This window comes from Balaenoptera physalus (genome assembly GCF_965194825.1).
Source record: "Balaenoptera physalus genome assembly, chromosome: 1".
Taxonomy (NCBI): Eukaryota; Metazoa; Chordata; class Mammalia; order Artiodactyla; family Balaenopteridae; genus Balaenoptera; species Balaenoptera physalus.
Window position 1 is genome coordinate 178,882,679 of NC_138882.1, and position 25,868 is coordinate 178,908,546.

General features: G+C 40.4%; 1 protein-coding gene across 5 annotated transcripts in view; it reads right to left on the minus strand.

The window, feature by feature from the left end:
* The window catches only part of ZBTB40 (zinc finger and BTB domain containing 40), an 82,881-nt gene that overhangs the window by 17,997 nt on the left and 39,016 nt on the right, over positions 1 to 25,868 (minus strand). For 2 of the 5 annotated variants that reach the window (XM_082448567.1, XM_082448566.1), the window contains 10 exons: positions 25,452 to 25,585; positions 11,583 to 11,775; positions 10,824 to 10,981; positions 7,027 to 7,219; positions 5,140 to 5,276; positions 4,530 to 4,731; positions 4,035 to 4,168; positions 2,248 to 2,416; positions 1,494 to 1,961; positions 550 to 756 (listed from right to left, as the gene is read on the minus strand). In XM_082448567.1, coding sequence (XP_082304693.1) covers positions 550 to 756; positions 1,494 to 1,961; positions 2,248 to 2,416; positions 4,035 to 4,168; positions 4,530 to 4,731; positions 5,140 to 5,276; positions 7,027 to 7,219; positions 10,824 to 10,981; positions 11,583 to 11,775; positions 25,452 to 25,585 — 1,995 coding nt within the window. The remainder of the gene's footprint in view (positions 1 to 549; positions 757 to 1,493; positions 1,962 to 2,247; positions 2,417 to 4,034; positions 4,169 to 4,529; positions 4,732 to 5,139; positions 5,277 to 7,026; positions 7,220 to 10,823; positions 10,982 to 11,582; positions 11,776 to 25,451; positions 25,586 to 25,868) is intronic. The other 3 variants (XM_082448569.1, XM_082448568.1, XM_082448570.1) reach the window with 3 other exon arrangements.

The following is a 25,868-nucleotide window of genomic DNA, read 5'->3' on the forward strand; positions in this document are numbered from 1 at the left end:
AATCCTCCGAGAAGCCTTCCCTGACAACCCACCGCCCCCACCCCCCGCCTGGACTAGAAACCCCTGCTTCATTCTTCCGTATCTCCCTGTAATGCTATTATTCCCTATCGCACCTCTGATGGGTGACCCTGACCCTGCACGGTAACTGTCTCTATACTAGAGACACGCTGGACCGTCAGCTCTGTGATCCCAGGTATTCCAGGTAAGTCACTTAGTGCCTGCCATTGCCTGATCCACAGCAGGTGCTCAACCAAGGGTTTTCTTATGCTTGAACTCCACCTCAAAGCCCAAAGAATTCCTGGCTTTATGTAAATTCTATAACTAGAAAGCCATAATATTATGTTAGCCAGCCTCTCTTCAGAAACTCTCACCAAAAGCATTTTACATGTCTGTGCACATATTCCCAGCATCTGTGCACCTAGAGAGTCCACGTCTATTCCTGTTTTTGATCTCTCTGAGATACGTATCACGCCTAAGCCCAAATGGGTTTTTAGGCAGCTCACAGTGTTAAAGTTTGCAGGAAAAATGAAGAAATTCTCCACGCCTTACCTTCTGAGTGCTTCTTCTTGGTGTGGTAGGCCAGGGCAGAGGCCTGGGTGAAGGTCATGAGGCAGTGCTTGCACATGAACGGACGGTCCCCAGTGTGAAGGCGAAGGTGGTTCTTCAGTGTAGAATTGGCCGCAAACTTTGCCCCACACTCTTCACAGGAGAACGGCTTCTCGTCAAAATGCTCCGTCAGTTTGTGGTACTGCATGCCTAGGGAAGCCATGCCAGGGACCAGAGATGCTAGTGATCAATGTTATGAATTCAGCAGGAGGATACACCCGAGCACTGTCTCAGGCCAGGCCTCAAGAGGAAGCACAGCGTGAACCACAGGACGCCAGGCCATGCTGCTCATCAGCCCACCACCCAGCACTCCAAGCCACCTTGGTCCCTTCCTGGCTGGGTCAGGCATCAAGTGTCCCGGGTTCATCTTTTCTATCTCCTCTCTCTCTCTTAAATAGGACCCAGTCACCCAGAAAGAGTGAAACAAAACTCACTTTTCTGTTTCATTAGGTTTGGGGCAAGGGAAAACAATTCAAATGCTACATCCCCTGGTTTCTAGGACTCTTGTTTACTATTAAGAAACAAGTGATACATGGAAACCTAAGAGTCAGGTGTGAAATAGCTGGTTATTATTATGAATAATAATAGCCACAATTTACTGAGTACTAACTCTATTGAAGGCACTGTACTAGGTGTTCAGCTATATTATCTTAAATCTTCATAGCAATTCAAAAAAGTAGGTGGTATCATGGTGCCTATTTAACAGGGGGAAATTAAAGCTCAGGGAGCTGATTCCAAAGCTCATGCTCTTCTCAAAACATTACTCTGCCTCTGCTCTGTTTTCTAAGCCTTCCCACAGCCCTTATTGCGTACTGGAGGCAAGGCCTGGAATCCAAACTACAATATCTGAATTATCATCCTCTATTACTTCGCCTTCTTGAATGTACCTGAGGCATGAGCAAATTCTCTTCCACAGAGGTCACACGTCACTGGAAGCCTCTTCTTCTTCTTCTTGGGGACGTCAGGCTCTCCACCTGTACCATGCGCCTCCAGCTGATGTTTCTCCAGCTCCTTCTTAGAGTCCTTGGTCTCGTTACACTCCTTACACTGCACCTGTTTGCTCTTGGCCACCCGACAGCGCTTCATGTGCACCTTGAGGCGGCAGTAGAAATGGAAGCTCTTGTCGCAGGCCTTACAGACGAAGCTCTTCTTGGCAGAGTCTGGGGAGGCAGAAGTATCTTTCTCTTGTTGTTCTGGCAAGGAACCAGTCTCTCCTTGACCGTCCTGTTTCCCAGGCTGGCAGTTTTCTTCAGCTGGCTCAGCTGCCTTTTCATCTGCTTTGTCCTTGGCTTCAAGGAGAAATTTATTACTCACCATCCACCTTTCCTTCTCTCCCTTTTCCTGAGTAAGGAAACCTGCACAGGAAAGAGATCTCATGGCTCTGGGAATTTCCCATGTTTCTACTTTGCTTTCTAACTTTCCTTCTTAGGGGAGAATGGAGACTACTTGGGACTGTCATCTTTACTCTCTGATAAACACAGATAGCATCATTTTACATCTATGTCTATGACTTTTCTAAGTATTTGAGAGCATATAAAATAAAGCCGCGATGGGTGAACTCTTAAATGAACTGCTGCCTCTTCTCTCCAATAAGGAAACAACCCGGGGGCGTAACAGGACCCCACCCACCCTGTTTCTTACCGGCATACGCCAACTCCTGCATGACAGGCCGCAGGCCTGGGAAAGATCTGTGGATGCCGCACAGGAGCTGACATACTTCAATGGCCGAGATGGATTTTTCCATGGCTCTGCTCAGCAATGCTCTCAGGGAAGCTTCAGGGCTGGCTGTCTCAGAGGAAATGCTCAGAATCTAAATGAATACCATGAGACAAAGGTTTGCGGTTAATATCAGCAGATTTTCTCCATGGTTTTCAACTTAGAAAAAACAAAGCTAATTTCAGGGAGGCATTGCTCCATCTGTAACAAGTATACATTTCGTGCCATAAATATAGTGGAGAGCCCTCTTTCTCCAAGAACAGGGAAATTAACACAATTTTAACAAGGAGGCACATATGAAGACAAATGTGCAAATACAAAGGTGCAAGCAAGGAAGCATTGAGGATTTTCTGTGAGAAGTATCTTCTCAGAAACCAGGAGTCTCCCGAAGAACTTTTCTAGATCTAAGTATTATATGCTCGGAAAGCTATAGGACTTGGTTGTTGGCATTTCTGTCTTGATGATCAAGGTAATTTTTCATAATATATAACTGTCTGAATGTTGGGAAGTAATTCTGCATGATCAGTGGCTTCACGTTTTTAGATACTTATATGTACCCTTTTAAACATCATTTTCTTTCATAAAGAAACTCAGGTTTTTAAGGAAGGTTCAAATAGGGGCTTTAAAGAGGCCAAGAATATTATTTCAAAGCCATCCTCTCAGAATGTTAGAGCTATCAGCAGAAAAGAGTCAGTACACTGAGAAAATAAAGCTAAACCATCCACAGATGGCCAAATGGAATTTTCATTTTGGAAGATATTTTATTTCTGCTCTTTTCAAGTCTATCTAAATAAACCTGATGTCCCTGGAGGCAGGCTTGAGACTAATTAGTGAGGCTAAAACTGATCAACGGCAGAAGCCCCATCTCTGAAGTGCGAGGCGTGCTGGAGAGTGTCTAGCGGATGAACCTCTCCTCTGAAGTCCCACAGAAATGTGTGCCATCTTCTGCCCATCTGAGAGTCAGACCAAGGTGGGGCTGTCACCTGTGTGGACAGAGTTAGGACAGCCTTTCTACACACCGTCCATGCCTACTTGGATCAAAAAGCACGACAGGTGAATCTGTAGTTTAATTTTATGTTCCTTTATAATTCTTTCCCACTCAAGACGCACATGATCCTGGGATGAACATCCGTGAATTCCCCCTGCAATCCCCACCTGGTTTTTCTGGGATGCTGGCCACACTGTGAGAAGCCTTACAGAAAATGAGTTGGCACTATTTTTTATCCCATATGGGCAAAAGCTTTGTTCTTTCTATGTTTATTTTGGCTCTTTCTAGAAGCCAGAATAGAGCATGTAATAAGACCAATTTTACTTTTCTTTCTCTGAAAAAAGTTGCTTCTTAGAACATGTGAGAGACCAGTATCATGGTTCCTTTTGAGTTTTCCTAGGTTTAAACAAATGGAATAAATCTGGATTTGAGTCACCTGAACCTGAGTTCCAGTCCTGGCTGCTTCTCTGACTAGCTGGTACATCCTAGATACATCACTGACCCCTCAGAGCCCGAGCTCCCTTATCTGTAAAATGTGGGTGGCATCACCTGTCACCCAGAGTTGGGAGGATTATAAGAGCAAAAGCATGATAAGTGTTGCTTAGCCTGGGCCTGCCCGCAGCAGGTGCTCCAAGGAGCTGGTTCCTCCCTTAGGAGTGAAGACAGTCCCGGGCATCAACGCTGTAAAACTCCCCCAAACATTGTGTTGTTATCCCCACCACACCTCTTTCAGAGTCTCCGCCAGGCGCTCTTCCTCTGAGGCCAAGCACTTGAGTTCAGCCCTTTGCTGGATGGCCTCTAGGATCAACCTGCGATGCCTCAGGATGGTTTCGAAGGCGGCACTTTCTGGGGTCATCACTGAACAAAGAGGGATTGAAAACTCATTAGTAAAACTATGAGCACCATTTTTCCCTTTCATCTTTTCTCAACTCAGTTCTTCATAATGAGAATATACTTCATCTATCTCCCACCTGGAGTTGGGAGTGAAGAAGATGGCAAACATCACTGTAATCAGAGTAGAATTAATATAAGCTTAGAAGAATTGCTGCACATTTTACTTTGAAAGGTTTACAAACTCCCATGTCCTTGAACAAAATTGCCAGTCCTTACTTCTACTGGTCAGGATGTGGAAGACTACCGTAAGAGAGCTCTATTTTCTGCAAAGACTGACAGTAACCTCTGGTGGGGGCAAAGCCAGCAGAGAGGCCAGGCAACCTACCTGCCCGGAAGAAAGCGTCTGCGCCAGGCTCCCTTCGTATTTCCTCCGTGAGCAGGTTCAATGGGCAGGCCTTTGTCTCCTGAGCCACCAGCAGCAGTTGCCAAATGGCTGCTGCAGAGAGAGTCTGCTCTTCTAGAACTGCTGACATCAGAGCACTGAAACCACCTGAACCAGAGTCACGTTTCACAAGCTTCTCCATGACCTTCAAGATGCGGCACAAACATACACGTAAGGGACTTTCTAGCCACTGGCCCAGCTGCGGAGCTGCAAATCTGAGCACTGGGTCGTAGTGAATGTATTTCTGGGGAGGAGTTTTTCAACATCCTTCACTTCTTTCAACCTGAGAGATGTTTATACACGAGAAGCTTCTTCATTCCTCCTTTTGAATGCTTTTCCTTATCACTGCAGAAATTACAACTATCCTACTTGTCACTCTGCCTTAGAAATTGAATCACCTACTATCTCCTTCTCTGCTGACCCCTTAGCATTTCTCAACATGGCTGTGTGTGTGTATGTTTATATAAAATAAAAATATATTTAAAAAATATATATGTTAATCTTTTTTCCTTCTCCCTCAATTTTGCCCACCCTTCCTCCCTCTCTCTCTTACCTCTCTTTCTCCAGGGGCTAAACTCTTCACATGTGGGATCATTTTTTGTAACATCTGGTTGTCTGTGAAAATCTCTGAGAGGTTTTCGTGATACCGCCTCAATAGTTCAATCCCATAATCATCAGGGCTTGCTTGGACTGTAAGGATATTAGCAAAACAACAACAACAAAACCTCCTTAAGGCCTTTTCTACACGACACGAGGGGAGTTACAAATGCGGGCAGAAGAACAGATCAGCACAGGAGCTCTGTCTCCTCTGGAGCACAAGTGCAGCTCGTGGCTTGGGGCCTCACACATGTGTGCTCACGGCTCCTCTGGTCTACACTTAATCACTCAGTGTTGCAGGGTCACAAAACCACCAACACTTTGAAAGTTAGCGCCCAGTGGTAGAAGCTAGTGATTGCTCAACCAGGGGGTAATTAGAAGGCTGCACTTGTAAGAGGTGCAGATGTAGAGATTCAAGGGATGTTATCCACCAGGCCTGAGGTAAAGGATCCATGCGGCGATCCAAAGCACAGGCAGGCACGAGTCCGGACGGCGGGAGCAAAGCTGACCCGTTGTTCTCCTGTTTATACGCCCTCTGAGCCAATCTGTTAGTTACTCTCTTCTAAGAGGTTATATTTATTTGAAAGTAAAGAAAAATCAAAACTATCAGGCATTCCCCTCAGCTTTGTAGATATTTAAAAATTTATTTTCCTCTCTGGCCCAGTAACTCCAATTCTGGGAATCTAGCCTTAAGAAATGATCTGAAGGCAAAAAAATTCTGTGTACAAAGATATTTGCCACTGAGAAGCCTGTGACGATGATGATGAAGATAACAACTAATATTTACCGAGTGCGTATTACGTGCTGAGCACCGTGCTCCGTGTTTACATATATTATCTCACAGTAGCCACAGAAATGAAGGTGGAAGGTACCATTCTTACCACCATCTCACAGAGGAGAGAACGAGGTTCAGAAGAGTTAAGTCGCTTACTCAGGGTCACAGAGCTACCAAAGAAGTCAGGATGCAAATCCCAGTAATCTTGATAGTCTTAACCATTATGCTACGTGTGCCCCTAGACAAGGGCATGAGTAAGACAGCATAAGTATACTTATGATAGCAACTACATAGCCTTAAAAAAATAGAATTCTAGGGAGTGTTCTGAAGTGTGGAGGAGAACGTTTATGTTATATTGATAAGTGGGGGAAACGGTAAAATAGGGTAGAGCATCTCAACATTGTAAAAATAATGTGATAGATAAAATATGTCAATGTGTTAACAATGAAATAATCAAGTGGTGGGATTTGAGGTTTTCTTCTTTATTTTTTAAACTGTTCAAGTTTGTATAAGTATATATTATTCTTATAAGCTACTTAGAAAGTTCTCTCATTTCCCAAATAGCCTTCTTCTGAAAACCACTTCATTCTCAAACGTTCTGGGACGGGGGATGATTGGCTAGAGTTGGGCTGTTTTTCTAAGGGATAGTCCCCAGACCGGCTGGACACGAGGGGTGGTTAATTCTGGGCACTGCTGGAAGCAAACAGCACTCCCGGGGGAGTGGCGACATCAGGACCTGAGTTCCTGCTGCTCACACGTGTGAGCGCTGTCAGTCCATCTGCTCCACAGGCGTTCACAGGTGGCACGTGACAGCCCCGGGGAAGCCACACTTGTAAACCCTGAACCACGGGACCATCACAGGGGAGCTTAATGGAGAAGAAATCCTTAGATTTCCGATCCTAACTCCAGAGATATCGAGAATCACTGATTTGTGACAGCTAGTTTCTCTTTCACAATGGCCTTTCTTAACATTGTCTTATCTCCCCAGCAAGGAGCCAAAAGGGTGTTTTAAGCTATAATTTTCTGTAGTAGTGGTTCCAGTCCAGAGAGTCAATAATTAACTAATACCTGTGGTGCTCGGCAAAGCAGCTAATTTCTGCAAATTCTCCAGCAGAAGGCCCAAGTTTGGGAACGTCATCTTCACAGCCTGAAGGAGTTTTACCAAACTCTCAGCGCTCAGGGTCTTCTCTTCAGCCATTCTGTGCAACAAATTTTCTATTGTCTCCTTGGGTGTTCCACCCTCACAGCAATTCAGAATCACCTGCAGTGGCAAGCAATCAACCCGACACCAGTTACTGGCAATTCTAAATGCATTTGACACACCACTGGAAAGACCAGCAAGACAGCATTACAAGCCGCCCCGACTCCAGGTCCTCTTCTGCTTGTCTCTAGCACTAGTTTTGTCATAGTCTCTTCCTTATTCTGTTTCAATAAAAATCCAAAACATTCTCCAAACAAACAGCTCCACGAAAATCTTTCTTTTTCAGTTGCGGGTCTGTGCATATTCTTTGCCTCTGACAGTTTGCATTTTGTGAAAATATTCTTACGCTAGCAAGCAGCTTACATCTAAGCTTTAGATTGAGTTTGTTCAGACACTAAGATTGCAAAACTGACTGGCAATTAATAAATACAGTTACAGTGTTTTTCATCTTTCTTCAGTAAAGTACATGACAGTGGCAGAGGCTGCAAGTTCAGGGCAATTCTATTATTTTACTTCCTTTTACTTTATTTGCATTGCAATTTGAATACCCGGATACTTCATACATCTGTCTGTGGCCTCCAAAATAATAGATTTCAAGTGCACTTCAGGATCATTTTTCTAGCGGATTCCTCATTATCTATCCCTCTCCTCCCCAGCGGCCACATGCACCAGCTCAAGTCATCATCCCACAGTTCTACCCGCTTGTTCTTCCCTGGTATGCTAGAGGGTTTTCTGAGTCAAGAGGGCACAGGCCTCCAGCAAAAGGTTGAAAAATCAAACACCTGACAGTTATTTTAAAGATATTTTCCAATTACAACAGAACTAGCTCTTAATGGACTGCAACTAAATATGTATAACTCGGCTCTTGTGGATGATACAGGGGGTTATTTCAATACATGTAATCCACAGGTTCACAGTAACTGAATTTTGAACTTTCCTTTGGGAAAATGCCAGCTCTCAGGAGAAAGAGTCAAGCAGATGGTCATGGTAGCATGCCAGAGGACGCTATTATCAAATTACTTCTGCTTTAAAATAATAAATTTAGCTATAAAACCAAATTGGTTTTATATATGTAAAAGAAATATCTATATTACATATATGAAAGGCATGTGTATATTATAAATTAAGTTGTCACATACCTTGTCCATACAGAATATAGTCATTCTCTTTGTTTAAGGTCTAATATATATCAGATTTCTACTAAATGAGCCATAATTTAAAACTTAAGGGCTTGTATCTAAAAACCGTACTGATTTCTGTGCTATCTCTTAGCTCGTAAACAATAACCTGATACAAAACGAGGCAGCCAGATACTGTTAAGAGTGGGTATGAACTTTAAAGCCAGACAGGTCTAGTTTGAAACCCAGCTCTAAAATGTATGGCCTGTGTGACCTTGGGCAAGTTATTTAAGTCTTTAAACCTTATTCTTCTCATCTGCAAAAGAAGATAACAATACCAACTCTTGCACTGTCAGTATGACAATTCTCTAAAATGAAGCTGCCATTTGTAGAGCCGAGCATAACTCCTAGGACATATGTGATTGTTAATAAATGACAGTGGTTATTGATATCATTTGGAAGCAGGATGCACAGTGGTTAAGAGATGTGCTTTGTTTAGAAGTCTGGGTTCCGGTGCTGGCCCCAAGCAGCTGCGCCTTTGGGTACGCTGCTTACCATTCTTAGCTTCTGTTTCTTCATCTTTAAAGTTAGGGTATTAACCATAACTTCATAAAGTTGCTGCGAGGGTAGAATTTAGTAATGCTTTAAAGGTCCTCAGCACGCTGCTTGGCACACAGTAAACAATAAATAAATTGCAGCTATAATAATTACTATTTTTGTATCTGTTTTCAATCCTGAAGTGAAAAATTGCCTATTTACCCCCAGAACCCAAGGTATGTTTACAGAAGGGCCATGGTACCTATGATTAGCATCATTCCATAAGAGAGAAAAAGTTCCAAAAGGCCTGAGAGCATGTTCCACATGGTGTAAAAACACTGTGCCTACGCGATCAACATTCACCTCTACACTCCTGCTTTATTATTTTGCTTCAATTTTCATGAGAAAGAGTAGCCTAATGAAGCTCTGGTGGAACCTCAATCCTAAGAAGTGTTTTTGTGATTTACAACTAATTTAAGTTCTTCTGCTTCAGCCCTTTCTGTCAAGTAAACTGAAAGTGACAGAAGAAAATGACAGCATGGTCTGCCTGGCTGCAGGGAATGGGGCTGAGTTTGGGCTCCACCTGTAAATGCTATTTTATCAAGATAATGAAACAGTTCAAAGGACACATTCAATCTAGCTAATAAGGAAAAAGTTTGAATGAGTAATTGAATGAAATCGCTAAACAAGGAATGAGATATTTCTAGAGCTATAAGCAACTTACTTAAACTGAGTGCCTGAAATTAAACTTAATCTGAAGTCTAAGGAGAAAACAGGGGTTTAATCTTACTCTGTTCGTATATTATCTTTCTCAAGAAGTGCAAAGGAGTTAAACTTTTAAAAACATAATTTGCAAAATATAATTTTGAGATTAAAGGTTTTCCCATTTTATATGAAAGAAAGAGCAATATAAGATCGAGAAGAAGAAAATCTAGGATCCAGTCCTCACTATCAATCCAGTACTCAGCCATCACATCAGTGGTTTCTAAACATTTTCTCTCCTGAACATTTAAAGCCACTTCCCCCAGTTTGATGCCACAAAAGTTCTCTGTCCCTATTCCTTCCTTCCAGATATAAAAATATTTTTAGCACAAAGTTGAAATCAATAACACCAACAAATACAGTTCTCTAGTTGACTTGAGAAGTCATGCCAGCAGTTTTATGAGGATTTTAGCAGCTGGCTGGTGGGAGTGTAAATTGGTACAACCTTCCTGAAGGGCAATTTGGCAATATGTATCAAACACTTGAAAAATTTTACTCTCTATTCCAAAATCTCACTTCTTAGAAATTATCCTGAGAAAATAATCTGAGAATTATGCAACGATTTGTGTGTAAAATGTTCCCCTGTAACATTATTTATAATAGCAAAATACTGAATAGCAAAAACTAAGAAACAAATGCCCCAAAATAATTAATGAATTATGGTATATCCATTAGACAATACAATGCAGCTACCAAAATCCGTATGTAGGTATGGAAATATATTCACAGTATATTCAATTAAAAAATAAAGTTACAAAGCTATATGATAATCCCATCCCAGGATGATTCAAATGAGAAAAAGTGGGAGCACATGTTCCAAAATGTTAGTAGTGATCATCTCTGGGTGGTGAGATGGTGGAAGATTTGGACTTTTTTCTTTCTGCTTGTTTTCCCAATTTTCTGAAGATGAACAGTGTATCATTTCTGTAAAAAAGTGTCATAACAATTAGAAATGTGCCTAAACACTTCAACTCTTGGGGCAAATGTTTTATATCAAAATCCCACGGAGTCAGAGCAGGAATAGCCATCCATCCATGCATCTAAAGATGTAATGTCTGACTACAGTATGCAAGGCACTCAGCAAGCTGGTGCAGGGGATACACGGAGGTATGAAGCAAGAATCTGAGCTTCAAGGTGCTTACTATGTAGTATGTGAAGAAATACTGCAAGGTAAAAAGTGCTCTGTGTCACAAAAGAGGTTTAAAACAGAGTGCTGCAGAAAGGAGGAAGAGATACTCGACAGTTACCCTTTTCTCAGAGCCAGTCAGGAATTCCTCCTCGCCTGTTTCCAGGAACTCCAAAATAGGTCTCAGCTGTGTTACACACCGGATCAGGTCCTCTTTGTGTTCTAGTAACAGAACAGACAAGGTCTTTCCCTCTTCTGTGCTCCCTGGGGGAGAAAGAGCTAGAGATGAACAAGAGAAGCTCGTCAATTTGAAGAAAATGACAGCACGGTTTGTCAAGAGAGATCTAACAGAATAGTAAAGTGATTCTCAGCCAATTCTGAGCACCCGAATGCAGAATCTCTTTTTGGAGAGGAAAATACTTTATTATTCTGTTTAAACTCTATGAAAGGAAAAATGTTTCATGTATCTGTCGAAACACAAAGCTGTAGAGCCAGCCAGAGGTTAACCTCTGGCTGGCAAGGCCACTGCTTTGTATCTAACCCAAATGAGAGAAACTTCAGGCTTTAAGTGCTGTCAGCAAACCAGTTCACCGTGGGCACTCAAAACACTGATTTGGATGTGTGGCTTTCTGAAGGGCAGGAGAACACTGATGGTATTCCCCAACTCCAAGATGTCAGATTAGTTAACTAGGGGGTAGAAATGAAGACTCAAATTCAGTTTGCATATATTAACATGCAGTCTCTGGAACTACAGGTAGAATTTATGTGAAAATCACTTTAACAATAACTAAGCCACTGAAGAAATGTATCACTGGAGCAAGCTTTACAGCATCTTCCCAGAATAAAATTCAGTCACTCAGGTGGATAAGGTTTCTCGTACCTTTTGGCTGCACTACTTCTACAGCCTCTGGCTGTCCGTCTAACAGTGCTGCCTTCACCGCAGGATTAGAATCTTGGAACAGCCTCAACAGGGACACGACAGTCTGAACATCCAGGCTCTCACTTCTTACTTTATCCAGGATTCTCTGGAATGCTGACTGTCCTTCTTCACCCACAAGACATCCCATTATGGTCTGTAGAACACAAGTGCCCAGAAAGACAGATTAGCCAGCCACAAGAACTCCATGCTCCTTGGAACTGGCAAGTGGGCCCTCAACAGTTTGATCCCCGCCTACTTGACCTTTCTATGGCATTTGACGGTACTATCACCTCTGCAGCACAATTCTCCTCTGACTTCTTGACACTGAAGCATTTTGGGTAAGAACTCGCCTTTCTGACCACTCTTTTTCTGCCTTCCTCACTGGCTCTTCTTCCAAATCCATAAGCAAAAGCAGTACCTAAGTCTGGTTTCAACTCTTTATTTTTTCTCACTTTATATACTCTCCTTTTGAAAAGCTCCCAGACATATAGCTTTAACTATCACCTTTATGAAGACAACGCTGAAAACCAGTGCACTAATCCTGAACTCTGTCTCAATCCAGAGCCACAGTGTCTGTTAGATGTGCCTTATCCTCCAGGGGTCTCAGCACCATATGCCTAAAACCCAACTCCCTTCATGACTTTTCAAAACCTAGAGCATTAAAATATCAACAACTCCAGGGGTAAAATAAACAACATTAGCATTCCTTTCTTCGGTCTGACAAAGCATCTCTCACACAAATGGGAGGAATGCCAACTGGAAGGCAGAATTAATATTTCTATTTCAGCAATAATGAAAAATCTGGTATTCGAAAATTTCATGAGTATAGTCTTATGTATAATCTTTATATTTCTACTTGGCAAAACTACAACTTACCTCTGATGTTTTTTAGTGTCGATACTATAAAAGAAAATAGTTTTCTCATGAGAGTCTTTAGAGAGCAAAAAGGTTTTCTAGACACACACATGCACACACAGCCACATACACAACACAAAAGGATCTCTTGAATATGTATACTGGCAAAGTTCACCTAGACAGTTATTATAAATTCTGACAGTAATTATATGTTTAAAATTGTTGTTTAGAGGGACTTTATCTTCTTCTCTCCTCCCAAATAAACAGGATTATAAATGAGTTAGACTTTGTGTTTCTTGAGTTTGTTCTAGCTTGTTTCCTGATCAGAGAGCTAAGTTAAACTTAAAAAAAAGGTTCCTATGAATTTTGGTCATCTCCAAAAGTAAACATAGATAAAACACAATTTAATAATCCTTATTAAGTTTTTACTGGAATAAGTAACTTCCATGAACATAAGATAAACTCATTTTGTCTCTATTTTAAAAATAATAAACAAATGAGATAAAAATGTAAGTTGAATGTTTAATTCTCTTTGGTCACATTTATTCATCCTTTCTTGCTTTTATTAGTTGGCCTAAAATCTCTTTAGAATGCCTCTTCCCTGACAGCAGTAGGGACCTGAGGTAGGCAGCCTCAGGTTCCCAGTATGCCTCCAGGTTTTCATGCCCTTGAGCTGAACCTAATGACTTGCTTCTAAGGAAAAGAATATGGCAAAAGTAATGGGACACCACTTGTGAGGCTAGGTTACTGTGACTTCCGTTTGCCCATGTGTGGACTCCCTCAGTGTCTTTCCTCCATGGGATGCAAGCTGCCATGTTGAGAGGTACCCTATAGAGAGGCCCATGTGGCAAGGAACTCACATCCCCGGTCAACAGTCAGTGAGTGAGCTTAGAAAGAGACATTCCCCAGCTGAGCCTCGACATGTCTGCAGCCCAGGCTGACACCCTGAGTGCAGCCCTGTGAGGGACCCTGAGCCAGGGACTCAGGTAAGCTATGCCTGGATTTCTGACCCACAGAAACCGTAAGGTCATAAACGTTTGTTCTTTTAAGCTGCTAAATTTTAAGACTAATTTGTTCAACACAGGAATAGGTATCTTATAAAGACCCACTATTGCTAATGCCCTTAGTTTTAAACCTGTTTCTTCCTCTTTATTTTCCATTTCTATCCTCCCTCCCTCCCTCCCTCTTGTGCACTTAACTGATACAGCATACAGCTATCTCATTCTATCCTAGGCCCGTTTTCTTCCCCCCGAAGCTCTCCGAATACCCCAGATCCACCTCTCTCAGTATCCAATTTGTCTGGCATTATCATTTGAGCCAGTGGGGAAGAGAAGCTTTCATCAATGGTGGCATCTGATGCGCTTCTTATTATCCTCTCTGCTGTTTCCTCCTCTGCAGAACTGCTCAGCAGTGAAATTAAAACATTTGTTAACTTCATTGCTCAGCAGTGACACCAGGGTGACCATCTGGGAAGAGAAGCAGGGGTAGGCTGATGAAAGGGCCAGGAGGGAGCAGTCAGCTGCTTGGAAAGCCCTGCTCTCTGCTCTTTCTTCCAGCACCTACTGGGGACCTGCACCAGAGCCAGTGCTGTAGCTTACTCCACCAGCCCCCTAAGCTGCCTGGGGCTCCACAGTGGAGTGAGCCCTTTTCTGAAATAGGGGATCTGACTAAACAGAAGGGTGTCACATATTGCAACAGGCTGGAATTCACTGATTGCTATCATGTAACAGAACTCTAAGAAATGGACCAAAACAGAGTTTTATTCTTTAACCAGACATTTGGAACTCCTTTGATTCTTAGAGTTAAAGGTACTTCAATAAATTTGTATCAATTCATGGTCACAGAAGTACTCAAAGTACTTTTATCTATGAGTGAAATATAGGTCAATATATTTAAAGATGGGACAGTTTTCTTTCCCTCTGTTATATGTGAAAAAACCATTTAATCTTTCCCTTACACTCAGATCTTTTAATTGAATTTACTTATTTTCCCAACCACTTGCCTACTGCCTGCGGATTTGTCACTGTTACACTATATTCGTGTTCGCTCATGCCTTCCCGAATGCTGAGGGCCAGGCAATGGTAATAATGAGACAGACCACAACAGCTCAATACCATCCCAGATACCGTGCATACTTGCCATCTGCTTTACTCCTTACATCAGATCCTGGAGGCATTACCACGACCACTTAAAGGAGAGTCAGAGAGGTGAAGTAACCTGCCCAAGTTTGCATGGCTAGTGAGCAGAGTATCCGGATGAAAAACTGAGCTCATTCCAATGACCTGGCACCCCTTTCACCCAGTTCCATCTCCCAAACTTTGAGTGTAACCAAATCCATTTCACTGGATTTTATTGGACTTACTAGAATCAACATCACTTGAACACTGGGTAGCATCTAGACAATCTGTACCATTCCTCCTGGTCTCACTGATTAGTGAAGAGACTGGTATACAATAGGTGCTCAATAAATGTTTGTTTAACTGAATGAAATTCCCTTCCCATAAGACCACTAGCCCTTCTAGCTACAGCTGCATATCTTAGATTTAATAATTAGGAGAGAGGAGATCTGAAAAAAACAACTTAAGTTCATCTCTCATAGACCTGTAAAGTGAACCCTATCCACTCACTTCTCAAGAAGGTTACCCTATAGTGTGTCAGTGAACACAGTCCACAAAACACTGCCCTACAGGTCTTGGCAAACCTCTCAAGTAGTAACACGGATGAAAACATCAGATTCACATAAGAGCCTTCACTGTTGTTTGCCTTTGAAACAAAGTTGAAGGAAAAAAGGATGCTACCAGGTCTTCAGCTTTGGGAGTCTTTCTAGAACTTTAGGTGAAAAGTGGATCAAACAGCAAGGAAATCAATAGTAGAAAAAGTTATCTCCTTATTCTAGTCAAACACTCACCTTGCTATCTACACAATTAATTAAAAGCAGGGACACGGCTAGGAACAAAGCAAGTAGACAATTAAAAGTTCTAGAATAAAAGGTGAAAAAAAGTATAAGTTTGCCTTTAAATACAGGTTTTACTCAGCTCAGCCGGAAAGCCTCTTAGGTCAGTATCAGCTTTTTCTAATGGTAAGAGATACTACACTGAGATAAAGACAAGGGGAAGCCACTTTCCCATCCCGGCACCCAAGAGATTTCTCCTTAATCAGTTCTGGCTTTGGTTTCACACAATTCAAGCTGCCCAGGTTCTTCTCATATTGCTGCAATCACTGCTCAGAGAATGGCTTTGCCACCTTTCATCATTTATCTCAGGAAAGAAAATAATCAGGACACTGGTTCATGATGTCCTCCCTTAACACAATCCAGGCCAGGTACATACCTCATATCTGTTTTTAAGAAAAGGAACAGGCTGGTCCATCTCAATCAGAACATCACTCACAAGCCTTTAACAGGCCTCAAAATTACACACCTAAGTGTAGATTATAGTTAACATTGAGCCATCTTTTTAATTTATGATGATGAACCAAGTAACAGCCAACAACAACAAAAACCATTCAAAGCTCTCTGGGAGCTAAAGATGTATAAACAGAACAGTGACAAACAAAACCCCCAAACAACCTTTACAACTGTAGCTGAAATGCAGAATGATGTTCCAAGTGAACAGTTCTAATAAATACATTCGACACTGAAGTATTTTGGGGATTCCTGTAGTTGGGTGACTTCTGTATACACTTCCCAAAAAATTACATACGTGGCAGGATTTCTTTGTTGTCAAGACATTCTATAAGGATAGGGATCCAGTCTTATTTATGTTTATTTTCCTAGCAACCAGCTCAATGCCTGGCACATACCAGTTGCTCAGTAAATATTTGCTGTATCAAGGAGAAAGCAAAGAATAACACTTGGGAAATGGGTATTCAGCAGCTACTCAAAACACTGAGAACTGTCAGCATAGACACTGTGACATCTGCCATCATACATTAAGAATTTTGTTAAGCCATTAACTTCTCCATCAAAACTTCTCAAAATGTAGTCTAGAGATACCAAAAAAGCAGTCCATGGGGAACTTGTTAAAGATGGAGATTCCCAAGCTCTACCACAACGCAAGAATCAGACTCTGGAAATGCGGTCTGGAGGTGTACGTTTTAACAAGTCCACCATTTTAACAAGTGCATCATTTTTATATATACTGAACTGCTGTTCTAGAGACTGATGGCTTTGCACGAGACACTACACCTGCAGTTCAAGAAGCTACTTCCAAGGGTAATGGTACCTATTTGAAAGCATGCCTTGCAAATTAAGCTTAAATATCAACAGCAAACCATCTCATGTCAGAGTAAGTGACCACAGCACTAGGATATTATAAGGCATTAAGTGAAAAAGGAGTTTCAAGACTGACTGAGTCTAAAAATGACTTTTTTAAAATGACTTTTTAATTTTAAATAATATTTTTTAAATTTTAATCACTTTATTTTATTATTTTTTTATTTCTTTCTTTTTTTTCTCCCTTTTCTTCTGAGCCATGTGGCTGACAGGGTCTTGGTGCTCCAGCTGGGTGTCAGGCCTGAGCCTCTTAGGTGGGAGAGCTGAGTTCAGGATATTGGGCCACCAGAGACCTCCCGGCCCCACGTAATAGCAAATGGTGAAAGCTCCCCCAGAGATCTCCATCTCAACACTAAGACCCAGCTCCACTCAACGACCAGCAAGCTACAGTGCTGGACACCCTATGCCAAACAACTAGCAAGACAGGAACACAACCCCACCCATTAGCAGAGAGGCTACCTAAAATCATAATACGGTCACAGACACCCCAAAACACACCACCGGACATGGTCCTGCCCACCAGAAAGATCCAGCTTCACCCACCAGAACACAGGTACTAGTCCCCTTCTCCAGGAAGCCTACACAACCCACTGAAACAACCTTAGCCACTGGGGGCAGACACCAAAAACAACGGGAACTACGAACCTGCAGCCTGCGACAAGGAGACCCCAAACACAGTAAGTTAATCAAAATGAGAAGACAGAGAAACACACAGCAGATGAAGGAGCAAGGTAAAAACCCACCAGACCAAACAAATGAAGAGGAAATAGGCAGTCTACCTGAAAAAGAATTCAGAGTAATGATAGTAAAGATGATCCAAAATCTTGGAAATACAATGGAGAAAATACAAGAAACGTTTAACAAGGACCTAGAAGAACTAAAGAGCATCAAACAATGATGAACAACACAATAAATGAAATTTAAAATTCTCTAGAAGGAATCAATAGCAGAATAACTGAGGCAGAAGAACAGATAAGTGACATGGAAGATAAAATAGTGGAAATAACTACCACAGAGCAGAATAAAGAAAAAAGAATGAAAAGAATTGAGGACAGTCTCAGAGACCTCTAGGGCAACATTAAATGCACCAACATTCGAATTATAGGGGTCCCAGAAGAAGAAGAGAAAAAGAAAGGGACTGAGAAAATATTTGACAAGATTATAGTTGAAAACTTCCCTAATATGGGAAAGGAAATAGTCAATCAAGTCCAGGAAGCATAGAGTCCCAGACAGGATAAATCCAAGGAGAAACACGCCAAGACACATATTCATCAAACTATCAAAAATTAAATACAAAGAAAAAATATTAAAAGCAGCAAGGGAAAAGCAACAAATAACATACAAGGAAATCCCCATAAGGTTAACAGCTGATCTTTCAGCAGAAACTCTGCAAGCCAGAAGGGAGTGGCAAGACATATTTAAAGTGATGAAAGGGAAAAACCTACAACCAAGATTACTCTACCCAGCAAGGAACTCATTCAGATTTGACGGAGAAATTAAAACCTTTAAAGACAAGCAAAAACTAAGAGAATTTAGCACCACCAAACCAGCTTTACAACAAATGCTAAAGGAACTTCTCTAGGCAGGAAACACAAGAGAAGGAAAAGACCCACAATAACAAACCCAAAAATTTAAGAAAATGGTAATAGGAACATACATATCAATAATTACCTTAAATGGATTAAATGCTCCAACCAAAAGACACAGACTGGCTGAATGGATACAAAAACAAGACCTGTACATATGTTGTCTACAAGAGACCCACTTCAGGCCTAGGGACACATACAGACTGAAAGTGAGGGGATGGAAAAAGATATTCCATGCAAATGGAAATCAAAAGAAAGCTGGAGTAGCAATCCTCTCTTATCAGACAAAATAGACTTTAAAACAAAGACCATTACAAGAGACAAAGAAGGACACACATAATGATCAAGGGATCAATCCAAGATGAAGATACAACAATTGTAAATATTTATGCACCCAACATAGGAGCACCTCAATACATAAGGCAAATGTTAACAGCCATAAAAGGGGAAATCGACAGTAACACAATAATAGTAACACCCCACTTTCAGCAATGGACAGATCATCCAAAATGAAAATAAATAAGGAAACACAAGCTTTAAATGACACATTCAACAAGATGGACTTAATTGATATTTATAGGACATTCCAGCCAAAAACAACAGAATACACTTTCTTCTCAAGTGCTCATGGAACATTCGCCAGGATAGATCATATCTTGGGTCACAAATCAAGCCTTGGTAAAATTAAGAAAATTGAAATCGTATCAAGTATCTTTTCCGACCACAACTCTATGAGACTAGATATCAATTACAGGGAAAATCTGTAAAAAATACAAACACATGGAGGCTAAACAGTACACTACTAAATAACCAAGAGATCACTGAAGAAATCAAAGAGGAAATAAAAAAATACCTAGAAACAAATGACAATGAAAACATGACGACCCCAAACCTATGGGATGCAGCAAAAGCAGTTCTAAGAGGGAAATTTATAGCAATACAATCCTACCTCAAGAAACAAGAAACATCTCAAATAAACAACCTAACCTTACACTAAAGCAATTAGAGGAAGAACAAAAAAAACCCCCAAAGTTAGCAGAAGGAAAGAAATCATAAAGATCAGATCAGAAATAAATTAAAAAGAAATGAAGGAAATGATAGCAAAGATGAATAAAACTAAAAGTTGGTTCTTTGAGAAGATAAACAAAATTGATAAACCATTAGCCAGACTCATCAAGAAAAAAAGGGAGAAGTCTCAAATCAACAGAATTAGAAATGAAAAAGGAGAAGTAACAACTGACACTGCAGAAATACAAAGGATCATGAGAGATTACTACAAGCAACTATATGCCAATAAAATGGACAATCTGGAAGAAATGGACAAATTCTTAAAAAAGCACAACCTTCCAAGACTGAATCAGGAAGAAACAGAAAATACAAACAGACCAATCACAAGCACTGAAATTGAAACTGTGATTAAAAATCTTCCAAAAAACAAAAGCCCAGGACCAGATGGCTTCACAGGTGAATTCTATCAAACATTTAGAGAACAGCTAACACCTATCCTTCTCAAACTCTTCCAAAATAGAGCAGAGTGAGGAACACTCCCAAACTCATTCTATGAGGCCACCATCACCCTGATACCAAAACCAGACAAAGATGTCACAAAAAAAGAAAACTATAGGCCAATATCACTGATGAACAAAGATGCAGAAATCCTCAACAAAATACTAGCAAACAGAATCCAACAGCACATTAAAAGGATCATACACCATGATCAAGTGGGGTTTATCTCAGGAATGCAAGGATTCTTCAATATACGCAAATCAATCATGTGATAAGCCATATTAATAAACTGAAGGATAAAAATCATATGATCATCTCAATAGATGCAGAAAAAGCTTTCGACAAAATTCAACACCCATTTATGATAAAAACTCTCCAGAAAGTAGGTATAGAGGGAACTTACATCAACATAATAAAGGCCATATATGAGAAACACACAGCCAGCATCATTCTCAATGATGAAAACCTGAAACCATTTCCATGAAGATCAGGAACAAGACAGGGTTGTCCACTCTCACCACTATTATTCAACATAGTTTTGGAAGTTTTAGCCACAGCAATCAGAGAAGAAAAAGAAATAAAAGGAATCCAAATTGGAAAAGAAGAAGTAAAGCTGTCATTGTTTGTAGATGACATGATACTATACATAGAGAATCCTAAAGATGCTACCAGAAAACTACTAGAGCTAATCAATGAATTTGATAAAGTAGCAGGATACAAAATTAATGCACAGAAATCTCTTGCATTCCTATACACTAATGATGAAAGATATGAAAGAGAAATTAAGGAAACACTCCCATTTACCACTGCAACAAAAAGAATAAAATACCTAGGAATAAATCTACCTAAGGAGACAAAAGACCTATATGCAGAAAACTGTAAGACACTGATGAAAGAAATTAAAGATGATACAAACAGATGGAGAGATATACCATGTTCTTGGATGGGAAGAATCAACATTGTGAAAATGACTCTACTATCCAAAGCAATCTACAGATTCAGTGCAATCCTTATCAAACTACCAATGGCATTTTTCACAGAACTAGAACAAAAAATTTCACAATTTGTATGGAAACACAAAAGACCCCGAATAGCCAAAGCAACCCTGAGAAAGAAAAATGGAGCTGGAGGAATCAGGCTCCCTGACTTCAGACTATACTACAAAGCTACAGTAATCAAGACAGTATGGTACTGGCACAAAAACAGAAATATAGATCAATGGAACAGGACAGAAAGCCCAGAGATAAACCCACACACATATGGTCACCTTATCTTTGATAAAGGAGGCAAGAATATACAATGGAGAAAAGACAGCCTCTTCAATAAGTGGTGCTGGGAAAACTGGACAGCTACATGTAAAAGAATGAACTTAGAACACTCCCTAACACCATACACAAAAATAAACTCAAAATGGATTAAAGACCTAAATGTAAGACCAGACACTATAAAACTCTTAGAGGAAAACATAGGCCAAACACTCTATGACATAAATCACAGCAAGATCCTTTTTGATCCACCTCCTAGAGTACCGGAAATAAAAACAAAAATAAACAAATGGGACCTAATGAAACTTAAAAGCTTTTGCACAGCAAAGGAAACCATAAACAAGACGAAAAGACAACCCTCAGAATGGGAGAAAATATTTGCCAATGAAGCAACTGACAAAGGATTAATCTCCTCAATATACAAGCAGCTCATGCAGCTCAATATCAAAGAAACAAATAACCCAATCCAAAAATGGGCAGAAGACCTAAATAGACATTTCTCCAAAGGAGATATACAGATTGCCAACAAACACATGATAGGATGCTCAACATCACTAATCATTAGAGAAATGCAAATCAAAACTGCAATGAGGTATCACCTCACACTGATCAGAATGGTCATCATCAAAACATCTACAAACAATAAATGCTGGAGAGGGTGTGGAGAAAAGGAAACCCTCTTGCACTGTTGGTGGGAATGTAAATTGATACAGCCACTATGGAGAACAGTATGGAGGTTCCTTAAAAAACTAAAATCAGAACTACCATACAACCCAGCAATCCCACTACTGGGCATATACCCTGAGAAAACCATAATTCAAAAAGAGACATGTACCACAGTGTTCACTGCAGCTCTATTTACAATAGCCAGGACATGGAAGCAACCTAAGTGTCCATCATCGGATGAATGGATAAAGAAGATATGGCACATATATACAATGGAATATTACTCAGCTATAAAAAGAAACAAAATTGAGTTATTTGTAGTGAGGTGGATGGACTTAGAGACTGTCATACAGAGTGAATTAAGTCAGAAAGAGAAAAACAAATACCGCATGATAACACATAGATATGGAATCTAAAAAAAAAATGGTTCTGAAGAACCTACGGGAAGGACAGGAATAAAGATGCAGACATAGAGAATGGACTTGAGGACACAGGGAGGGGGAAGGGTAGGCTGGGATGAAGTAAGAGAGTGGCATGGACATATATACACTACCAAATGTAAAATAGATAGCTAGTGGGAAGCAGCCACATAGCACAGGGAGATCAGCTCAGTGCTCTGTGACCACCTAGAGGGGTGGGATAGGGAGGGTGGGAGGGAGACACAAGAGGGAGGGGATATGGGGATATATGTATACATATAGCTGATTCACTTTGTTATACAGCAGAAACTAACACACCATTGTAAAGCAATTATACTCCAATAAAGATGTTAAAAATAAATAAATACATAAAAATTAAAAAAAAATAAAAATACTGAGTTAATGTATCAGCAAACAATAGCAGTTGTCACCTACTGAGCTCCTTCTATGTGCCTGGCATTTTAGTATGAGTTTTACATAAATCTTAATTAATTTCACAATGACCCTATGATGTAGGTGATAACACTCCCAAATTTTACAAATTAGGAAATTAAGGCTTTCAGAGACTAAGCTGCTGAAGCTAACAATACTAGTAAATGGTAGAGCTGGATAAATGAATGGTATAGCCATACAATGGAACCCTGCTCAGCAATAAAAAGGAATGAACATGCAACAACTTGGGTGAACCTCAAAATAGTTATGCTGAATGCAAGAAGCCAGACCAAAAGGAATACAGATTATATGATTCCATTTATAAAATACTCTAGAAAATGCACATTCATCTAGAGAGAGAGAAAGCAGACCAGTGTTACCTGGGGAAGAGCAAGTGGAAAGGGGCAGGATGGAGGGATTACAAAGGGATGTGAAAACATTTTTAGGGGTGATGGATATGTTCACTATCTTGATTGTGATGATGATTTCGGGTTTCAAAACTTAGCAAACTATAACCTTTAAAGGTGTACAGTTTGCTGTACATCAATCATACCTCAAGCTGTCTAAAATAAAGTGAGAGAGAAAGAGAGAAGTACGGGGCCTACATACAAAGCAGTACCTCCCCAACTCTATATTTAATTTAATCTTACGTTCTTAAAGTATTTTTCCCTTTTTCTTTCTGTAGCTGAACAATTTATTATAGAATAAAACAGAATCAGTTTTAAATATAGCTACCAAGTGATTTGTAGTGCTCTTACTCTGACCTCTAAAACCGAGGAAGAAATAACATAAGCCTGTAATGATCACCAACAGTGAATCAGTGTTATTGCAAAGTACTATTAACGTTATTGCCATCAAATGATTAGGACGAGCAGTGGGGGGGAAATGCTGAATGAATCCCTGTACAGCAAACATTTCTTGAACACCTGTTATGTGCCAGACACTTTTAGGTACCAGTGTTAGGAAAAAAATGCATAAGACACAGTTTAAGTTAGTACAGAGGTGACACTAATAATTTGAGTATTGCTGATCTAAGGAATGATGTTGCTCCTCTGTAACCAAAGTTAAGTGGAGAGGAAGTCTTAAGAGAGAAAATGAAGAGGTGTGTCTATAAGCTATCGAGGTAACAAACTAGTGACAAAGTGATGGATTGAACAGTTAAGAGAACATCCAAGTGCAAAAATATAAAACCATAATGTCCTTCAGCATAATCAGTACAAAGAGTACCAAGGATTTACCACTTGAAACCTCCCCTGAGAGAGTCATCAGGGTCAGCCCAGTCTTGTAAACAGCTTATCTCTCAAAAAAACAATTTATAGCCAACTGTCGATAAACCATGGTTAAAGTAAATACTTGACCTTGAATTTGTTTTTTTTTTATTAAAATTTTTTATTTAATTTAATTAATTTATTTATTTATGGCTGTGTTGGGTCTTCGTTTCTGTGCGAGGGCTTTTTCTAGTTGCGGCAAGTGGGGGCCACTCTTCATCGCGGTGCGCGGGCCTCTCACTATCGTGGCCTCTCTTGTTGCACAGCACAGGCTCCAGACGCGCAGGCTCAGCAATTGTGGCTCACGGGCCTAGTCGCTCTGCGGCATGTGGGATCTTCCCAGACCAGGGCTCGAACCCGTGTCCCCTGCGTTGGCAGGCAGATTCTCAACCACTGCGCCACCAGGGAAGCCCATGAGTTTGTTTTTTTAAAAAGTAACTTGATATGAATCAGGGAACTATTTAAATAGTAGAAGGCATTTATTGCTTGGATTAATAGTAACTAACAGACACTAAATTGTCTACAGCAACATGGGAGGCCTCCCCACGCTACCCCCTCAGTCAGATGAGCAAGCCTACAGGGGCAGTGCCCGCTCACTCTGCCAGCACCTCTCAGAATGGGAGGCATGGCCGGGAGAAAGGGGAAGCAAGGGAGTCCTAAGGTGGCAGTGCAGTCAACCCTGCAGCGTCAGGTGTGAGGAACTGGGTAGTGAGGGAGCCCACAGGCGGGGATGCACCTCACTGAGATAATGGAAAAAACAGAAAACATCAACTAAGAAATAGAGCATGATAACCATTTGACAGTTTTCTGTCAGGTGATGCCTATGTACGTTTATACATACATGACATACACGCATCATTTTTACCCCTTTAGGAGGTAACTCAATGTGTAAGAGAAGAGCTCTAAAGTCAGAATGCTTAGGTTTGAATTCTTGCTCAGAGTTTAGTTTTATGAGCTCTGCAACCTTGGCCAAGTTACATCACCTCTTTGAGACAGTTCTTCTCATCCATAAAACAGTGATAAAAAATAATAATATCCACCTCAATGATTTTTGTGAGGATTAAATGAGATAACATATGTATTGATACCAAGTGTATCAAAGTAAGTATTCAATAAATGTTCACCATTATTGTTTTTATGTCTGAAAATGACCACTGTATTCCTAAACACGATGCAATTTACTGTGTAAGTCCATATTAAATCCTTTTCGTACCATGTTTTGAGTATTTATTGTTGTTCGGCTTTTTGTTTTTATTACCTGATCTCTGATTTGGGGTTATCCATGACTACCTTCTGCCCCATTTTATTCCTGATTAATCAGGAGGAAATGGTAAGCTCAGTTAAGTATCCTGGATCAAAACCCTGGGATCCACCTAGTGATCAAAATATAACTTCGTTTTGAAAGTATCTTGCCTAGCACTTTTGCACAACTTTCTTTTAGGGGATAAATGTCAAAAAAAAAAAAAAAATTTAAAGTCTGAAAAAAATTGAGACCCTGATAACTGATCTGCTATCCTGAGAACACTAAACCAGCAAACAAATAAAACTCACGACACCTACCTCCTTCTGTGCACCTTTAATTTCTGAACATTCTTCTAGTCTTTTTAAAACATCCTGGGTAATCAAGAGTGCATCTGAGAAGATTTTTTCATTTTCTAGAAGAAAATTCAGCTGGTAATGTTTCCCCTCATACTCTGAATGTAAAACAAAACAAAATTTTAAAAATCGGTGATTGATTACTTGAAATGATTTTTAAAAGTTTAAGCTGTCTGAGAACCTTTAGGTCATGTACTGCTTTTGTAAATAATAGCTAATGTATCAGTTATGAGTAATAGCAAACAGCATCTCTAATAGCTTCCTCCTTTGTGCCATCATCATCCTAGTTAAAATAATGGGTAAGAATCAAAAATGGTACATGGTTATTTCAATACTGCTTTTCTGCTCTGTGGTTCATCTTCAGGCTTGCAACACTCAAAA